Below are 20,000 nucleotides of genomic sequence, written 5' to 3'. Positions count from 1 at the left end.
AATGTGCAAATTATTAACCATCAGGTTACGCTGTTTACAGCATTCAACATTAACAGAGTTAACTGTTAATGGTTTTTACACCTGAGAGTTGGCAGGTGAGATTTTTCAGTAAAATTCATAATTTCAACTGAGGAATACATGTTTTATTTTTGGAAGGATCCAGAGAATTTTTAATTAAAAAAAAAAAAAAAAATTGTCATTTGTTCATTCTTTCTTGCTTTCTTTCTTCCTTTCTTTCTTTCCTTGTTCTTTTTTTTTTGCTTGTTTGTCTTTTTTCCGCTTTCTTCCAGCCATTCTTTCTTTTTTTCTTTTTTTTCTTTTATATATTTTCAGGAAATCGGTGTAAAGGTAAAAAGTACTTCATTCTTTATTAGTTTTCTGTTGATTATTATTATTATCATCATCATCATCATCATCATCATCATATTATTATTATTATTATTATTATTATTATTATTATTAATTTTATTTTCTTAATTGTACTGAATTATTCTTTGTTAAGACAAGAGCTGGATAAACAATTTAGTCAACATATCAAAATTTCTACAACTATACATTATAAAAATCATTTTTTCTTTTTCTTTTTTTCATTATGCGACTAAAGTCTTTTGCTGTTTGGTGACAAGAATTTTCCAACATTTCAGCATCACAGAATTTTCCAATTAACCGGGAAAATATAATATCACTAAATAACTAAATTATAATCTTCAATTTCATTTTTTTTTTTTTTTTCAATTAATTATTCATATTTATGGAAGAACATATACTTTCACTCAAAACAAAACAAGTTTGCTCTTGTCTTTACAGATTTAAGAAATTAAGTTTTCTCATTTTACTGTAGTCTTTTACTCTTTTGCTGAATAACAAACATTCATTTAGTATTCCTTTATTTTTAGTTTCACTTCTAGAATACTACTTGCTTTCATTTATTTATTTTTATATCTTTTTTTTTTTTACTGTTGTTTTTAGACAGTTTCACATAAAAAATAAAGTTTCAAAAACCCAACAAAAACAAAAACAAAATCATATCAGACATGTTTTTTAAAAAATTCTATTACAGAATTTGAAAAAAAAAAAAAAAAAAAAAAAAAAAAAGAAAATCTCTGCATTATTGTTAAACTGCCTTGGGTTGTACAGCAGTACATTTCAAAAACAGTTAGCAGATAGACTGAGGGGATTCTCTGAGTAACACATGTGGAACAATAGATTGTTTTTTTAAAGACTTATATTGGCATATGAGCTAACTGATAGAAATCAGGTTCATCTTCTTCTTCTTCAGTATCTTCTTCTTCTTTGTCCAACTGAAAAATAATGGAAAAAAAAAAAAACATTGAACCACGTTTAGACAACAATTTTCTTTATAAGAACTCTAACCAACAGTTTAGGAAGCTTAACCCATTACCTACCAGTGATCTCATATGAGATCACTTAAAAATTACAAATTTTGTACTTATCTGTCAATATTTACACATATCTAATCTTTTTGCTATATCTACTAGGTATATTTCTCTGATGTGGAGGTGCAATGGCCTAGTGGTCAGGGCAGAGGACTCGAAGTCATAGGATCGCGGTTTTGATTCCCAGACCGGGCATTGTGAGTGTTTATTGAACGAAAACACCTAAAGCTCCACGAGGCTCCGGTAGGGGATGGTGGCGAATCCTGCTGTACTCTTTCACCACAACTTTCTCTCACTCTTACTTCCTGTTTCTGTTGTGCCTGTAATTCAATGGGTCAGCCTTGTCACACTGTGTCACGCTGAATATCCCCGAGAACTACGTTTCGGGTACACGTGTCTGTGGAGTGCTCAGCCACTTGCACGTTAATTTCACAAACAGGCTGTTCAACTATTGAATGAACATGATTGACATAAACACGTTCCCTTTCCTCATACACAGAAAGAAATATGCTTACACACATAAATAGAGGAGAGGGAGGGAGAGAGAGAGAGAGAGAAGGAGGGGAATCAGAGAAACACTAAAACATCTGATGTCAAACAAGTCAGCATTGAATCATTGATGCCAAAATAGCTTTGTCAAAATGTCTGTCTCATAATATTAGCTCAAAGATTATGAAGAAGACTGACTTAGAAAATCATACACAAAAAAGAGCAAACTGTAACGATACTTTATTTAACTGTATCATCACCTCATCATTGTTTTAATGTCCACTTTTTCATGGAATAGGGTAAGATGCAATGATAGTTCCTTGATATGAGCAGTATATTTTCTGCTGTTGAAGGAGCCAAGATTAATATGACCCCGAAGAAAATCTTATCTCAGTTGATTGCAGTTTTTCTACTGACTATATGACATTTATAAATTTTATTTCTGAGGGCTAGGTGTAGAGATAATTATTATTCAATATTAACTGTGAGATAGAAATTGAAGTAAAATATTCCAAAGTGTATGTAAAGGGTTTGTTCTGGCATTTAATCCATGCAATTGAATTTAAGACAGATAACACAGGTTCAATGCACTGGAGAAGATAACATTAAAGACCAAACGTTAAATCAATGATGCTCATACATACACACATAGACATATATACATAAATATATTGGGTGTGGCCGTGTGGTAAGAAGCTTGCTTCCCAACTACATGGTTCTGGTTTCAGTCCTACTGCATAGCACCTTGGGCAAGTGACTTCTACCATAGCATCAGGCTGACCAATGTGTGTGTGTGTGTGTGCATGTATGTGTGTCTGTGTTTGTCCCCCCTCCGCCATTGCTTGGTGTGTTTATGTCTCTGTAACTTAGCAGTTCAGCATAAGTGACTGACAGAATAGGTACTGGGCTTAGAAAAGAATAAGTCCTGCGGGTCGATTTCTTCAACTAAAACCCTTTAAGGCAGTGCTCCAGCATGGCCACAATCAAATGACTGAAACCAGTAAAAGAATAAAAGTTTCCATCAGTTTATGTGATGAGTTGAAATGTTTTGATGCAAAAAGTCTGTAAGAATGAAAATATATTTACCTCATGAAGCTCTTTCTCAGTAAAAATAAATGTGAGCAGTTTTAACCGAAGTGGTACAAGAAGGATGAGAAGAAAAGGGAAAGCTAAGGCTGCTTCTGTTGATTTGACTACCCATAGGACCACCAATAAAGACAGCTGGGTTAATGTGTAAAGATGCATTCGGACTGTTCGCACCTGCAATCGAAAGAAAGAAAGAGAGAGAGAGAGAGAGAGAGAGAGTTAAAAATGTATGAAAAATAGAAAAGAAAAACAAAAAGACAAAAAAACCCCTGAAACATCAACAACAAAAACATGACAAATCAGTTTGTTTATAATATAATGGTCAGAACTCCTCCTTCTCCTCCCTGCCACTGCTGCCACCGTCATTTAATTTTTGTCTTCCATGCTTGAATAGATTGGACAGTTTGATAAGATCTAATGAACTGGAGGGCTGCTTCAAACTTCAATGTCTGTTCTGGCATGATTTCTAAGGGTGGATGTCCCCACCTCCATACATATGCTAATCATTCATCTAAACGCAATACTTGGACACATCATCAGCATTATATCTGGGAGCCATTGCCTGTTTCAGGTTTTGCAATGTGCACTCTCATCCAGTTACGACTGATCATGCCTTAGTCTGTGTCCAAGTGGCATTCTACTGACCACCACCAATCATGTCTTTTTAGCAGGAGGTTTGGTAGCTGAGCACAAACATGAGGATTGTCCACTTAGTTTTGTCTTTCATGGAACATATTAGACATCATTCCAACCACCTCCTCACTGCTGAAGATATGATGAATTTATGTTCTTATGAAAAACAAACGTAAATCAATATAGATGTTAAGACATTTATGTAATTTGCATTTTCTCTCTCTGCCTTCTTTTTATCATCATTTAACGTCTGCTTTCCATGCTAGCATGGGTTGGACAATTTGACTGAGGACTGGTGAAACCAGATGGCTACACCAGGCTCCAATCTGATTTGGCAGAGTTTCTACAGCTGGATGCCCTTCCTAACGCAAACCACTCAGAGAGTGTAGTGGGTGCTTTTACGTGTCAGCCGCACGAAGGCCAGTCAGGCAGTACTGGCAACGGCCACGCTCAAAATGGTGTATTTTATGTGCCACCCGCACAAGAGCCAGTCTAGGGGCACTGGCAACAATCTCGCTCGAAAATCCTTACACATGTCACGGGCACAAGTGCCAGAAAGGCGACGCTGGGCACAGGTGCCATGCAAAAAATGCCTTCTGCTCCTCTAAAATAATTAGTTGTACTGCATAGACAAATGCAGGTATATTAAATACCACATAACATAATTTTTTTATTTATTAGAACTATCTCTGACTCTAGGTGACATAAGATCAGTTCCACTTGAGAAGTGGAGATAGGTGCAGGCGCGGCTGTGTGGTAAGAAGCTTGCTTCCCAACCACATGGTTTGGCATTCAGTCCCACTGTGTGGCACCTTGGGCAAGTTTCTTCTCAACAGAAATATGGTAACAGAAGGGTTAATGTCCATTTTCCATGCTGGCATGAGTTGGATGGTTTGACAGGAGCTAGCTAGGAGGGAGCTGTCCAAACTCCAGTTGTTTGTTGTGGTATGGTTTCTACGGTTGGATGTCCTTCCTAATACCAGCCAGTTTACAGAGTGTGCTGGGTGCATTTTATGTGCCACTGGCATGGGTGCATTTATGCAGCACCGGCACAAATGCATTTTATATGGCACCAGCACCTATAATGGACAAGCCTGAATGTATGGATGACAACAGTTTTACTCAGCTTGATATGTCTTCTCAAGTACAGCAAATCACCACAACTCTCTCAGTCCCTTAGAAAACATTTATAGCTTAGCTAATATGCGTAACTGAAGCAAAAATGAGCTAAAAGAAATAACTCAAAGTGGCCAGGGGCATATCTTTCCTTAGAACTTTATAGTGAATAAGATCACTTCTCAACCAAAGACACCAAGTTCAATTCCATGAACGAATTGATAGCAATATCGTTCATGTATTATTTTTCAAAGCTGGAGTCATATTAATAGACAGACATAATATAAAGAGAACTTACCCGTCGCACATAGCCAACAGATGGATGGTGTTTCACTGGCATAAGTAGCAGTTTAGTTCTTTCATACATTTGCACCCCACTCATAGAAGACACACCAAGATAAAGAAAGACACCAAACAAAACAGTAAGAGGGATCTCTCGAAATAGTGGACCCCATGATAAAGATGAACCTATCAAAACACAAAAAAATTCAGTTAGTAAAAATACAGAATATTCAATGTTGAAAGGCAAATTCACAAAGAGAGTCTTAAAAAAAATTACTGTCTGAAAAAGAAGAAAATTAAGGGCTGTGAATTAGTTTTTATCTTTATATATTATAGGTGCAGGTATGGCTGTGTGGTTTAAGGATTCACCTTGTTACCAGGGGTTTCAGGTGTTCAGTTCCACTGCATGGCATTTTGGGCAAGTGTCTTCTGGTATAGCCCAGAGCTAACCAATACCATGTGAAGGGGTTGGTAGACAGAAACTTCAAGAAGTCAACATGCATGTGTGTGTGTATGTAAATAGATATGTATGTGTATGTGAACAGTTATATTCCATTCTTTGCCATTGTGTGAATGAAGCAATGCTGATGTTGATATTCCTTGTCGACATTATAACTGCTCCCTCTGTGTTTTCAATGTTGTGTGCAATAAAGAAACCCCTTACTTGAAGTAATGGTTGGCAACAGTAAAAGCATCCAGCTGTAAAATCCAGCCTCAAATAATTCTCCATCCAAACCCATCAATCTATGGTGAAATAAACAATCAACAAATGAATAAACTCTATCATAGATGGAAGACCTAACTTGTCTCCTGGTTTAGTATTATCATCTGGTCTTTGGGTGCTTTCTTCAGAGTCCACTTTGTTTTTTGTTAATTATATTTCTGGGTTATGGCTAAATCAGCAGAAGGGCTTCACCCATGCCCCCTTTTCAGGGCTCTAAAAACTGGTAAGAGGAAAAGTGAACATTATCTTCAGACAAGAGATATGGCCTGAAAGCTGCTACTAGAATGAACTCTGCTAAAAGCTCTTGAGGGCCAGGAGCAGGTAGTTTTAAATTGATAAATGGATAAAGTACATCTCCAAAATATGTAGTAATAATTTTATTGTGTCTGGGGAGAGTCATTCTCTTTTAGTGCCTTATTAATTTAATACACTCGCCAGTTTGATTTCCACTCATTTACTTATTTATTACTTTATTTTTACTTATTTACTCTTTTAATCTTTACTCTTTTACTTGTTTCAGTCATTTGACTGTGGCCATGCTGGAGCACCGCCTTTAGTCGAGAAAATCGACCCCAGGACTTATACCTCGTAAACCTAGTACTTATTCTATCAGTCTCTTTTTGCCGAACCGCTAAGTTACAGGGACGTAAACACACCTGCATCGGTTGTCAAGCGATGGTGGAGGGACAAACACAGACACACAAACACACATACATATATATACATATATACGATGGGCTTGTTTCAGTTTCCATCTACCAAATCCACTCACAAGGCTTTGGTCGGCCTGAGGCTATAGTAGAAGACACTTGCCCAAGGTGCTACGCAGTGGGACTGAACCCGGAACCATGTGGTTGGTAAGCAAGCTACTTACCACACAGCCACTCCTGTGCCTATTTAGTAAAAAAAATAAATGAGTAAATGAGTGGAAATCAAACTGGTGAGTGTGCTAAATTAATAAGGCACTAAAAGTGAATGACTCTCCCCAGACACAATAAAATACGCTTCAACGCACAAATTCATATAAAGAATCTTGCAAACCAAATACAAAAACGAAATGTAATAATAAGATTTAGTAAAATACAAATATTAACACCAATTTCTGTAATTATAATAAAAAATTATTTTCTTTCTCTACTGGTTTAAATTCTGCTAGGTGAATTCATTTGCTTTTAATGTTTTCCAAAGCTAGCACAAGTTAGATGAATATATTATTGAGGAATTGTTTTATGGCCAGATATTCTATCTATTGCTAACTCTTACCTTTCTTTTTACAGTAAGGGATCTCTTATTCTGCAAGTTGTTGAAGGGCAAATGATTTGTTGAAAGGGCAACTGATAGTAACATCACTACTTGTAAATCAGAAATTTTTGGAGCACAAATAAACACACACACATGGCAGGGTTCTTTCGGTTTCCATCTATTAATCCACTTACAAGACTTTAGTCAGCCATGGGCTATAGAAAACACTTTTCCAAGGTATTGCAGAGTGGGGCTGAACTCAAAACCACATGGTTGGGAAGCATATTTCTTAATTACACAGTTATTTCTGAGCTATTTGAGTAAATCCTAGTCACTTTGAGAACAAAATCACTGCATTTAGCCACCAATTAATATCCTTTTCAATGTTTCTCTTTATAAAATTTATGATTTTCTTCTCAGATTTTTCATCTATATTTTATTATGTAGTCTAAAATTTTTTACTTTTCTTTTCACATTTCAAAAGAATTGTTATTTTCATTATTTACATTATTTACATTTGACGGATATTTCTCCTCATCTTGTTTGTTGTTAACACAACGTTTCGGCTGATATACCCTCCAGCCTTCGTCAGGTGTCTTGGGGAAATTTCGAACCTGGGTTCTCATTCCTAACGATGTTACTATTATTATTATTACTATTATTAATCAGGTTGCTGATTAATAATAGTAATAATAATAATAGTAACATCGTTAGGAATGAGAACCCAGGTTCGAAATTTCCCCAAGACACCTGACGAAGGCTGGAGGGTATATCAGCCGAAACGTTGTGTTAACAACAAACAAGATGAGGAGAAATATCCGTCAAATGTAAATAATGTAAATAATTCCTCATCTCTTAAATATAGAACTGAATTGTTATTTTATAACATTTCTGCATATCCTGCTAGCTATTTCCATCTCCTGAGGGTTATCTTAAAGTTCTTTCTTTCATTATGTCAGTACATAATGTGTGGGTGTGTGTGTGTGTGTTTCATGAATAGACAACACACTTTCAAAAAGTCTCACTTATCAGCTCTGACTGTACATAACATAATTAGTGAATGTTAATGAAAGTATAGTTAATTTCCATTGCCGAAGGCACAAATAGTGGTGGCATGAGAAACACATCTATATATAAGTGGTTTATCTGGTATTGATGGCGGGGAAAAATTACAAAGCGGTCTCTATTCTTAGGCAGGTTTTTCCTTTGATTCTTAATATAGGTGCAAGGCCACATATTTTTATGTGTGTGCATGTGCATGCTTTTGTGTGTCTGTAGTTGATTATATTCCCTTAGCCACTCTGCTATTTAACTATTATTTTACTGTCTCTGTAAAGATGAAAGGCAAAGTTGACCATGACTGGATTTACAAAGAAAATTTAACTGCTGCCAATTCTAACACTCGAGTGCATGAGTTGATAATTATAAGCACTCTGTTGGTTATGACAATGAGTGTTTCAGTTGATCCAATCAATGGAACAGCCTGCTTGTGAAATTAACTTGCAAGTGATTGACATGTATACTCTTAACATAGTTCTCAGGGAGATTCAGCGTGACACAGAATATGACAAGTCTGGCCCTTTGAAATACAGGTACAACTCATTTTTGCTAGCTGAGTGACTAGAGCAGGAGTCGGGAAACTCCCGCCCATATATATATTCGTATGTACAAAATATAGTAAATTTTGCAATTATAAAATTTATACAATATTCATATGCCTATTTGTGACATAGGTCATGTTTTCACTACCACATAAAATAATTAAACTAGAACAGAAACTTGTCTGGTAACTGCCATTTGAATGGAAATTTTGTTTTCACTATAAAACATATAGTGCTAAGTTTGTACCACTCCCTTGGGACCCAACTACACTCTAGCTGAAAAATATAGAAACCTCATAAGTAATATAGATGTCCTAAATTCAGTGGTGACGTTAATGAGGATGTTACGCATTAATTTAATGTCTTAAACTTATTTTTATTAACGTATATCGAATTATACATAGATATATACAAGATGTACACAGAGTTAGAACTTGTGACCCACCCACAGACCTTTTTCTTTGTAAATTCTTGCTCACCGCACTAAAATGTTTCCCCACCTCTGGACTAGAGCAACATGAAATAAAGTGTCTTGCTCAAGGATACAATGCACCGCTGGGAAACGAACACAAGACCTTACAGTCATGAGCTGAATACCCTGACCACTAAACCATGTGCCTTAATGAGTTGATCATACACCTTTAACCCAACACACAAATCCCATCTAATTACCATACATTTTTGTAATGACCAGTGTAAACTGTCTACTAAAAGTGAACATAAGTGCAGGCACAACTGTGTGGAAAAGAAGATTGCTTTGCAGCCATATGGTCTTGGGTTCAGTCCCACAGTGTGGCACCTTGAGCAAGTGTCTTCAACTATAACCACAGGCTGATCAACGCCCTATGAGAAGATTTGATAGATAGAAACTGTGTGGAAGCCCATATAAGGCGGCGAGCTGGCAGAGACGTTAGCACGCTGGGCGAAATGCTTAGCAGTATTTCGTCTGCCGTTACGTTCTGAGTTCAAATTCCGCCGAGGTTGACTTTGCCTTTCATCCTTTCGGGGTCGATAAATTAAGTACCAGTTATGCACTGGTGTCGATGTAATCGACTTAATCCCTTTGTCTGTCCTTGTTTGTCCCCTCTATGTTTAGCCCCTTGTGGGCAATAAAGAAATAAGAAACTGTGTGGAAGCCCATTGTATATGTGTGTGTGAGCATGTGTCTTTGTGTCTATTCCCTTTCACCACTTGACAACCGGTGTTGGTTTGTTTATATCCCTGTAACTTAGGAATTTGGCATAAGGGAATAATAGATTAGGTACCAGACTTGAAAAATAAGTCCTGGAGTTGATTTGTTTGACTAAACCTTGAAGGTGATGACCCAGCATGGCCACAGTCAAATGACTGCACAAAAGTAAAACGGAGGATCAAAGATACTTTGACATGACAGCTATTGCTCTGAATAAGGGAATATTTAACCACACAGGTTTTCCTCTTGTGTGGTTATGTTCCCTTAACCCTTGTTACCTTATTTCCATAGAAATACACTTCCTTTGTTTCAATTTTAAAAATACTTAAGAATTTAGTTAAATAACTGTCGTTATTGAGTTGGTGTTGAGAACATAAATTAACACAAAATTTTGATAGAAAATTTTAATTTAAATCACTTTAAAACAGGGTGTTTATATCATAGAACTAGGAGTGGTCTCAGGAGAATCAAAAATGTTAAACATTAGAGCATTGTATTTGAAAGGAAAGACAACTACACTTTGTTGGCCAAGTTCATCTTGGACCCCTAAGCAAGGAATACATACTATTCTATTTTGTGGTTTATTATAGGTAGTGTCCATGGTTCAGTGGTTAGAGCGACTGGCTCACAATCATGAGGTAATGAGTTTCATTCCTGGATCAAGCTGTGTGTTGTGTCCTTGAGTAAGGCACTTTATTTCATATTGCTCCAGTTCAACTAACTGTAGAATTGAGTTGTGATGTCACTGGTGCCAAGCTGCATCAGCCTTTGCCTTTCCCTTGGGTAACATCGGTGGTATGGAGAGGGGAGGCTGGTATGCATGGGTGACTGCTGGTCTTCCATAAACAACCTTGCTCGGACTTGTGCCTTGGAGGGTAACATTTTAGGAGTAATCCCATGGTCATTCATGACCGAAGGGGGTCTTTGCCCTTTGCCCTTTCTTACAAGTGTACGTATGTGTATATGTTGGTAGTTGTGGCAATGCTATTTAGCATGATTTAATAGAACATGTATTTGTGGAATGTCTGTGTATATACACACACCTAAATAACCATTAGTGCATGTATTTGCATGAGTATGTTGATTACTTGTGTAAATGTAGTTTTTTGGTGTGTTTATGCATAAAGTTTAATCTTCTCCATCCCTGACTGAGTATATATTATTCAGCATATATGTGTAAATACACACGTGTATGATATACTTCACATTCGTCTCATAGCAGCAAGCTGTATTCTCTTATCAATTTACCTTAATGATTGTTGTGCTCTTATAGTTATGTTGGAGCCACATCTTAAATGAGGATCACTGATAACTTTTCAGATTCTGTTTAATGACAGCTGCATTGTTTATTACAGGAAATTAGCTGCCCATCAAAAATTCTCTTTGCTGTAGAATCCAACATCTGATAAGACCTCTTGGCCACTCCCCTTCAAGTATGTTCATATATTAATTTAACTGCCTAGTTGGCTGCAAGCTTTAATATCTCCACCCATTGAAAATCCTTATTTCATTCAGTTGGTTTATAAATATTTTTATCCTTATAGATTGCATCTTTATCTTTATAGATTGTATTTTGGCAAATGAAGGCTGAATATCACCTGAAGAAATAGTGTGGTTACACAACAGTGTGGATTGACATAACATTGTGTAATATGTTATGTAATGTATTTTGTATTGTAATAAACAGCCACACTGCTGAAATGTGCGTAGTGATGTTTTTAAGCTATCCATTCTTTTGTTGACTAAATAATATGCTACGTAATTATCATCATCATCATTTACTGTCCATTGTCCATGCTGGCATGGGTTAGACAGTTTGACCAGAGCTGGTAAGCTAGGGGGCTACACCAGTAATATGTACTAATTATATCTCTGATATATGCACAGATTTCCAGGACTGGTAAACTATTGCTTAACTCTGTATGGATTACCATACCGACCAGTTGAATGACTTTAGAAAACTTTCTTTCAGAGTAATCTGTTAACCAAAGATGTGTTGAGATGTTTTCAAGTTGATTTGCCAAGATTTGTATGAGACTCATTATATATTCCATGCATGCATGGAAGATGTACGTTAAACAATGATGATGATGATGATGATGATATATATACACATACACACACAAAGTATCATCATCATCATCATCATTTAACGTCTGCTTTCCATGCTAGCATGGGTTGGACGATTTGACTGGGGACTAGCGAACCAGATGGTTACACCAGACTCTAATCTGATCTGGCAGAGTTTTTACACCTGGATGCCCTTCCTAACGCCAACCACTCCGAGAGTGTAGTGGGTGCTTTTTATGTGCCACCAGCACAAGGGCCAGTCCAGTGGTACTGGCAACGGCCACGCTCAAATGGTGTTTTTTTACATGCCACCTGCAGAGGAGTCAGTCCAATGTTTTGTTCACATGCCACCGGCACGAGTGCCAGTAAGGCGAAGCTAGAAATGATCGCGCTCAAATGGTACTTTTTATGTGCCATCGGCATGGAAGCGAGACTGCTGCTCTGGCAGTGATCCCACTCGGATGGTGCTGTTAGCGCTCCACTGGCACGGGTGCCAGTCATTGAATTTGGTTCAGTTTCGATCTCACTTGCCCCAATAGGTCTTCGCAAACTGAGTTTAGTGTCCAATGAGGGAAGGTTGGCATGGGTGCCAGTCAACAAATTTGGTTCAATTTCTTTTTTGTTTTCAATTTCGATTTCACTTGCCTCAACAGGTCTTTGCAAGCAGGGTTTTGTGTCCAAAGAAGGAATGGTACACATAAGCGGACTGGCTACACACCTGGTAAAGGCCATGGGTTATGGTCTCACTTGGCTTGCCAGGTTTTCTCATGCACAGCATATTTCCAAAGGTCTCGGTCACAAGTCATTGCCTCGGTGAGGCTTAATTTTATAACTATAATTATAAAATTATAATAAGGGCAACTACCAACTAATGCCACATGCTAGAAGAAGATGCCAAATGATTCTAAACTACTTTATTTATCACATAGACATGAACTGAAAGTGAGGGAATGAACAAAAAAGATTCTTTGAAAAAGTTTAGCCACAGATCGGTTTCTGGTTTAGTGATGTAATACCACTTCACTGTCCTCAGTATAACAAAACCGAAAGTTTTTACAAGCTAGCTACTTGATAAAATCCTATATAGATTTTATCCTTGATTATAATTGATATATATATATATAGACACACACACATATAGACACACACTTAAACATACACATATACATGCATACATATATACACACATTCATATTTTTATCAAAGCTATTAGCACTGATCCAGAATTTATATAAAAAATATATAATTGTTTTGTGCTTTTTAGTAATAATTAATTCTTTATTGTTTGCCCTTGCATGTGTTTTATTCAAGTAAAAAAAATTAATAAAATCCAAAAGGAAATGAAATCCCCTCTTGAGAGAATAGTGCTGGGCAGAAAAGGAAAAGATGAGATGAAATGTCAATAATGTATAAAAATATGAAACAAAGAAGTGAAACAGAACCAGTGCAGGTGTTTATTATTGGCATAATGACCCTCCTAAGGTACAACAAAACAAGAAACATGCGAAATGGGGGTAAAATGGATTTTAACATAACAGTGACAGAAATTAGTATTCAGAACTAAACCATGAAGTGCGTGTGTATGTGTGTGTGTGCGAGAGAGAGATGTAAAGTGTGTATATGTGAGAGAGAAGTGGTGTGTGTGTGATGTGGGGGATGTGTGTGATATGTGGTGCATGATATAGTGTGTGTGTGTTTAATGGTTTAGTCAATGAAGGAATGGCCAACCATTATCCTTCTGAAACTGATAGAAGGGTGGAAAGGAGGGAGAAGTTATCCTCAAACCAAAGACCTGTCCTGAATGCTTGCAACAGAGTGGGCTTCACTAAACGCATCCAAGGACCAAGAAGTGGTGTCAAATTGGGTAACAGCTTAAGTTTACCACCCAAGTAAGAGAGTTACCCATTTGAAGGGCTTCCACATAGTTTCTGTTTTACAAATTTCATACACAAGGGTTTGGCTGAACTAAGGCTATGGTGGAAGACATTACCACAAGGTATCACATGGGATGGATTCAACAGTGTGTGTGTGTGTGTGTGTGTGTGTGTGTGTGTGTGTGTGTGTGTGTGTGTGTATAGTATACATGTGTTTGTGAGTACATGCATGACAATGTGTTTGTGAGTGGTGTTTATGTGTTTGCATGTGCATGTCTGTGTTTGTTTGTTTGTGTGTGTGTGAAGTGCATAGTTGTAAAAGTGAAAGTAAAATGAGAGAGAGAGAGGGAGAGAGAGAGGTATGGAAAACAAAAACAGTTATTGCTCAAAGACATGCAACACACTGAAGTATAGAAATATAAACAACATGCTGACATAAGTTCTATATCAACAACAAAAACAAAAGAGGGTTTAAATAGCCAAAAATGCAAAGGAATGAAATAAAACACAGGATTAGGAGCAAATAAATATAAATAAAAAACTGAAACATACCTATCAAAATACTGACCAATATACTTGTGAGACGCTGCTCTTGGACGTATAATAATTTTGGTTTTTCACCTGGAGCATGTGTTCGGCTGAATACACTAAGGGCTGACTTATGTGCCACTGACCGTACTGTTGCAGCACACATCCATGGTAAACCAAGTAATGCACAAATACTAACCAGTACGCCAACTAGCATCATATCCAAATGGTAACCCGAACCTTTCCTCATTTTTTTGTCCATTATGGTTCTGGAAAAAAACAGAAAAAAAAACAAAACAAAAAAACATTTAGTTCTACAAATGCAAATGCAAAGAATTGCAAGTATTTATTCTTTTATTTGTTTCAGTCATTTGACTGTGGCCATGCTGGAGCACTGCCTTTACGACAAGCGTCTTTCAGTTTCCGTCTACCAAATCCACTTACAAGGCTTTGGTCAGCCTGAGGCTATAGTAAAAGACACTTGCCCAAGGTGCCATGCAGTGGGACTGAACCCAGAACCATGTGGTTGGTAAGCAAGCTACTTACCATATAGCTGTCTGTTTCTATTCAATATCACAGTCTAGGAAAGGCTCACTTTAAAACCATGTGGTTTCTGGTTTTGTCCTGATGCATGGCACCTTACGGAAGTGTCTTCTACCTTGTGGGTGAATTTGATAAATGGAAACTAAGTGGAAGCCCACTGTGTATGTGCATGTGTATATGTGTGTGCATGTGTGTGTGTGCTTTTGTGTTTATCTCCCACCACCACCCAACAAACAATGGTTTGTTTACATCCCTGTAAATTACTTAAACAGTTCAGGAAAAGAGGCCAACAGAATAAGTACCAGACTTAAAAAGAAGAACAGGGCTCAATTTATTTGACAAAAACCCTTCAAAGCAGTGCCCCAGCATGGCCACAGTCCAATGACTGAAAACAGTAGAAGGATAAAAGATAAAGATAAATAACTTAAATTAGTTCAAGAATTAACAGAGTCTTATAACTACTTAAAAGTAAACTTTGCCAAGTTATTGACAGCTAGAATTGATTTTTATACCAACTAGTTAACTGAGGGATGTCTACTAGAAGAAGAAGAACAACAACAACACAAAAAGAAGGTTTCAGACTTACTCAGTGATTTGTACTTCCATGAATAGAAGTATAAATATAAGGAAAGCCGGAATAATTGAAGCAAAGATTAACCAAACTTCAAATGTTTTCTTCATTCCCATTGGATTAATGAACCAGCCACGTTTGTTTGGTGCTGTAGGTGCAAATTCATCCGATACCTCAAGTTTCTGAAAAGATGAAAGAAAGAAAAAGAAAATTAAATACAAAGTAAAAAAACATAAAAGAGAGAAAGGTAAGACTTGTAACATGCTAGCTATAAACAGTTATAAAAGATAATTTGTGATGATTTACCTACCTGTGTACAAGTGTCTTTTATTAACACATCTAGCAGCACCATAACTACAAGAGCTATTAGAATTCCAAAATCACCAAGTGCTCTCCGCGCCTATAAATAAAATAAGTAAAAATCATCCACTGTTCAGAAATAAACACAGAATATGTTGTAAAAGAAGACATTTTTCTTCATAAACATTAAACTAAATAAAATAAGACACTTTAAAAACTAAAATAAGAAAAAAAAGATATGCACAGAACCAACCACCCAGGGACATTTTTATCTCTTTTTATGAAAAAGAGATCCATCTGCTTAGGAACTTTAAGCCCTAAATTAGACAGGTTAAACTCATAGGATCCTAACTTTCTTAACATTATATTAATGTTAGTGTAGGGATAGTGCTCAACAGACAAAATGATCACCTAGGGAGCTAAAACTTAAGCATATCAATTAAATTCTCAACAATTGATACATAATTTCTAAGTTAGACTACTATATTTAATGGTATAAAAGACACACTGGCATATTAGACGTATCCTAGTTTCAGCATTACATATTCTGGTGGAAAAGTTTTTAGTAAACTAAAGCATGTAATATACATCATCATTTAATGACTTTCGTGCTGGCATGGGTTATATGTAGGCCCAACTTTGCATATAGGTCTTAGGATGAAGTTTTTGAGATATGTTTCAGAAAAAACGCATCTTATATGCTGTCAAATACAGTATAAACACAAAACAGAACAGGTGAGATCACTCCAAGTACAGTGAAGGATGGAGGGCAGGTGAGAAGAGGGTTGTATGGTGTTTCGAAAATTTCAAATTTTGCCAGATAATAGATTTATTCAAGAATATATATTATCATATTTATGATATTTTGATTGCATTTTTCAACTGGAGTAAAAAGGGTGATAACTGGAGGAAGTTGTAGAAAAAATGTAGAAGTGGCATACATTATAGGGTTGTGTGATAGAAGTGCATAATGTAGGGCTGAGAGAAGGGGTACACACTGTACAGCAGGGAGAAGAGGATGTATGCTGTAGGACTGGGATGAGGGAGTAGACATTGTAGGAACAGGGAAAGGGTCACACAGTGTAGAGTTTGGAGGTACACACTAGAGGGATGGGAGAAAGAGGCGTACATTGTAGGGATAACCTAAAGCGCTGAATACCCTGGTGCTGGTTCTACATAGGTGTAGGTTACAGTCATAATCTTTCATTTGAAGGCAAGAGCTGAACTTGCTTCTACTCAGAAGCAAACATTTTAGCATTACCTGGTGTTGAAAATGTAAGTCTTATTAACAATATAGAGCAGAACATGAAAACTGATTGTAAATCACAACTATGGCAGCTGTGCGACTAACTATTACACTAGTTATACCTGCTCCTATTTAAAATTGGATGTTTACCTTGCAACAGTACCATTTTCTTAATCATTAGAGACAATGTAGAAAGAAAGCTGAGATTTTAAACAAATAAATACTGCAAAGTATTCTGTCCAGCACCTTAATGATACTGAGATCCATCATCATCATCATCATCATCGTCGTTTAACGTCCGCTTTCTATGCTAGCATGGGTTGGACGATTTGACTGAGGACTGGTGAAACCAGATGGCTACACCAGGCTCCAATCTGATTTGGCAGAGTTTCTACAGCTGGATGCCCTTCCTAACACCAACCACTCAGAGAGTGTAGTGGGTGCTTTTACGTACCACTAGCACGAAGGCCAGTCAGGCAACGCTGGGCACAGGTGCCATCACAATTTCACTTTCGCTTGCCCCAATAAGTCTTCGCAAATTGAGTTTCGTGTCCAATGAATGAGACGACGTTGGCATGGGTGCCAGTCGTTGAATTTAACTCAATTTCGATTTCACTTGCCTCAAATAAGACAATATATATTGTCTTAAAATAAGAAGGGGATCTTACATGATGTACCCTAGATATGCGATGTCTAGATAAATGAGAGGTTGGTCATGTTTGGAACACCTTCAGTAATAGATCTGCTGAATCAGGGTTGAGATGGTGGAGGAGGAGGGGATGCAAAAACAACAGAGATACTCATCATCATCATCGTTTAATGTTCTCCTTCCACAATGACATGGGTTGGATGGTTTGACAGGAGCTCGCCTGGCGGGAGCCTGCACCATGCTCCTGAGTGTGTTTCGGCATGGTTTTTACATCTGGATGCCCTTCCTAACACCAGCCACTCCATAGAGTGGGCTGAGTGTTTTTTACATGGCATTTGCACAGGTGAGGTCAGTTTTTGGCATGGTTTTTACAGTTGGATGTCCTTCCAAATGCCAACCACTTTAAAGTGTAGACTGGGTGCTTTTTAGGTGGCATCTGCACTGGTGGGGGTCACCAAGTGACTTTGCAAAATAAAGAGTCTTTGAGAGGGGAGGGGGCACTTGGGATCTTGTGTCAGATGATGAAAGATTAGAGTGTGACAGAGAGGCAGAAAAAGAGAGTGAGAGTTAACAAGAATTAGATGTTTTACTTACACTTCTCCCAAGAAATTTGCTATTTCTGAATATTCTGAGGAAATATGCTATAAAAAATGTTCCTAGAGCCAAAATTGTTGACAGCAGTGCAGTATTTGGTTGATTAGAATTTTTTGTGTAACGATTTTGACCTTTTAAATTCTCCTCAACCCCAGACTCAGTTGTCATGTGAGCTTGGTCCGCTGTGGCACCCATGGAGGAATTAAATAGAGTGTATGGTATTTCAGACACTGGTTCTAAAGAATTACTGCTATTGAAGCTTGGAAGAACAATATTTGGACAACAGGATTCACAATCAGCTATCAATGGGTATTTTTGATAAATCTGTAAAAATAAAACATAATAATAATAATAATAATAATAATAATGATAATAATAAGTTTAAATTTTGGCACATGGCCAGCAAGTTTGGTGGACGGGGTTAAGTTTATTGCATTGATCCCAGTGTTCAACTGGTACTTATTTCATTGACCCTGAAAGGATGAAAGGCAAAGCTGACCCTGGCAGAATGTGAAGATGGATGAAATGGTGCCAAGTATTTTGCTAGGCATGCTAATGATTCTGCCAACTCACTGCCTTAATAATCCTTTCTACTAATGGCACAACGCCTGGAAATTTTGGGGAGGGAACTAGTCAATTACATTGACCCCAGTACACAACTGGTACTTATTTTATTGAGCCTGAAAGGATGAAAGGCAAAGTCGACCTTGGCGGAATTTGAACTCAGAATGTAGTGACAGGCGAAGTACTGCTAAGCATTTTGTCCAGTGTGGTAACGATTCTGCCAGATTTCTGCCTTAATAATAACAATAATAATCCTTTCTACTACTGGCACAAAGCCTGAAGTTTAGGAGAGGGGATAGTTAATTACATCAACCCCAGTACACAACTGGTACTTATTTTATTGAGCCTGAAAGGATGAAAGGCAAAGTTGACCACAGTGGAATTTGAACTCAGAATGTGAAGACAGACAAAATGCCGCTAAGCATTTTGCCTGGTGTGCTAACAATTCTGCCAGCTCACCACCTTAATTAGGATATATCTATGACAGGTAATAAGCAGAAGGAATGTTGATACCAATAGAGATTTGTTAGAAAGCAACCACAATGAGTCTATAACAACATTTGGAAGCAAGCAAACAGTGCCAGCTTAATAGGAGGTAACATTATCATTTAATGTCCATTTTACATGCTGGCATGGATTGGACATTTTGACTCAAAACTGGTAAGCTGCACCAGGTTTCAATCTGATTTGGCATGGTACCCTTCCTAATGCCAACCACTCCAAGAGTGTAGTGGGTGCTTTATACGTGCCAGTTATGAAACATTAGCATTGGGCATGACTACGATCTCACTTGGCTTGACAGGTTTTCTCAAGCATGGTATATTGCCAGAGGTTTCGGTCACTTGTCACTGCCTCCATGAGGCCCAAAGTTCGAAGGGTGCTTTTTACATACCACTGGCATAGGAGCCAGTTATGTGACACTGTCATTGGCCTCGACTATGATTTATTTCACTTGGCTTGACAGGTCTTCTCAAGCACATAAAAAAATATATTTCAATATATAAGGAAACAATGATGGACAATGTAGGTGTGAATTACAGTAAAGAAAAAAATATTTAGTTAAGAAAATTAAAAAAATATAATATAATAAAAACAAAATCAAAGAGGAATGCTGTATTGTGGTGCCCAATCCTTCCTATATCTCTCCAGAATGGTGACCCACTTGATAGAATTGGTTCTGAATCCCAACCAACAGGTGTTGAAGTTGAACATTAACTGATCACATCAATGTCACCAATCTAAGCAGATCTGAAAATGTCATAGTTACTGCCTCTCCTAATTTGATTAACTTTATATATA

General features: G+C 37.2%; 1 protein-coding gene across 9 annotated transcripts in view; it reads right to left on the bottom strand.

The window, feature by feature from the left end:
- The window catches only part of LOC106871495 (band 3 anion transport protein), a 762,999-nt gene that overhangs the window by 11,030 nt on the left and 731,969 nt on the right, over window positions 1-20,000 (bottom strand). For all 9 annotated transcript variants that reach the window (XM_052970953.1, XM_052970950.1, XM_052970954.1 and 6 more), the window contains 7 exons: window positions 18,138-18,461; window positions 15,659-15,748; window positions 15,364-15,530; window positions 14,259-14,503; window positions 5,020-5,189; window positions 2,973-3,146; window positions 1-1,301 (listed from right to left, as the gene is read on the bottom strand). The exon at window positions 1-1,301 is cut by the window's left edge and continues 11,030 nt beyond it. In XM_052970953.1, the coding sequence (XP_052826913.1) occupies window positions 1,224-1,301; window positions 2,973-3,146; window positions 5,020-5,189; window positions 14,259-14,503; window positions 15,364-15,530; window positions 15,659-15,748; window positions 18,138-18,461 (1,248 nt within the window). In that variant the 3' untranslated portion in view covers window positions 1-1,223. The remainder of the gene's footprint in view (window positions 1,302-2,972; window positions 3,147-5,019; window positions 5,190-14,258; window positions 14,504-15,363; window positions 15,531-15,658; window positions 15,749-18,137; window positions 18,462-20,000) is intronic.

This window comes from Octopus bimaculoides, chromosome 1 (assembly GCF_001194135.2).
Source record: "Octopus bimaculoides isolate UCB-OBI-ISO-001 chromosome 1, ASM119413v2, whole genome shotgun sequence".
NCBI lineage: Eukaryota > Metazoa > Mollusca > Cephalopoda > Octopoda > Octopodidae > Octopus > Octopus bimaculoides.
Note: the sequence above shows the minus strand (reverse complement) of the source record. Positions and strands in the feature narration are given on the sequence as shown.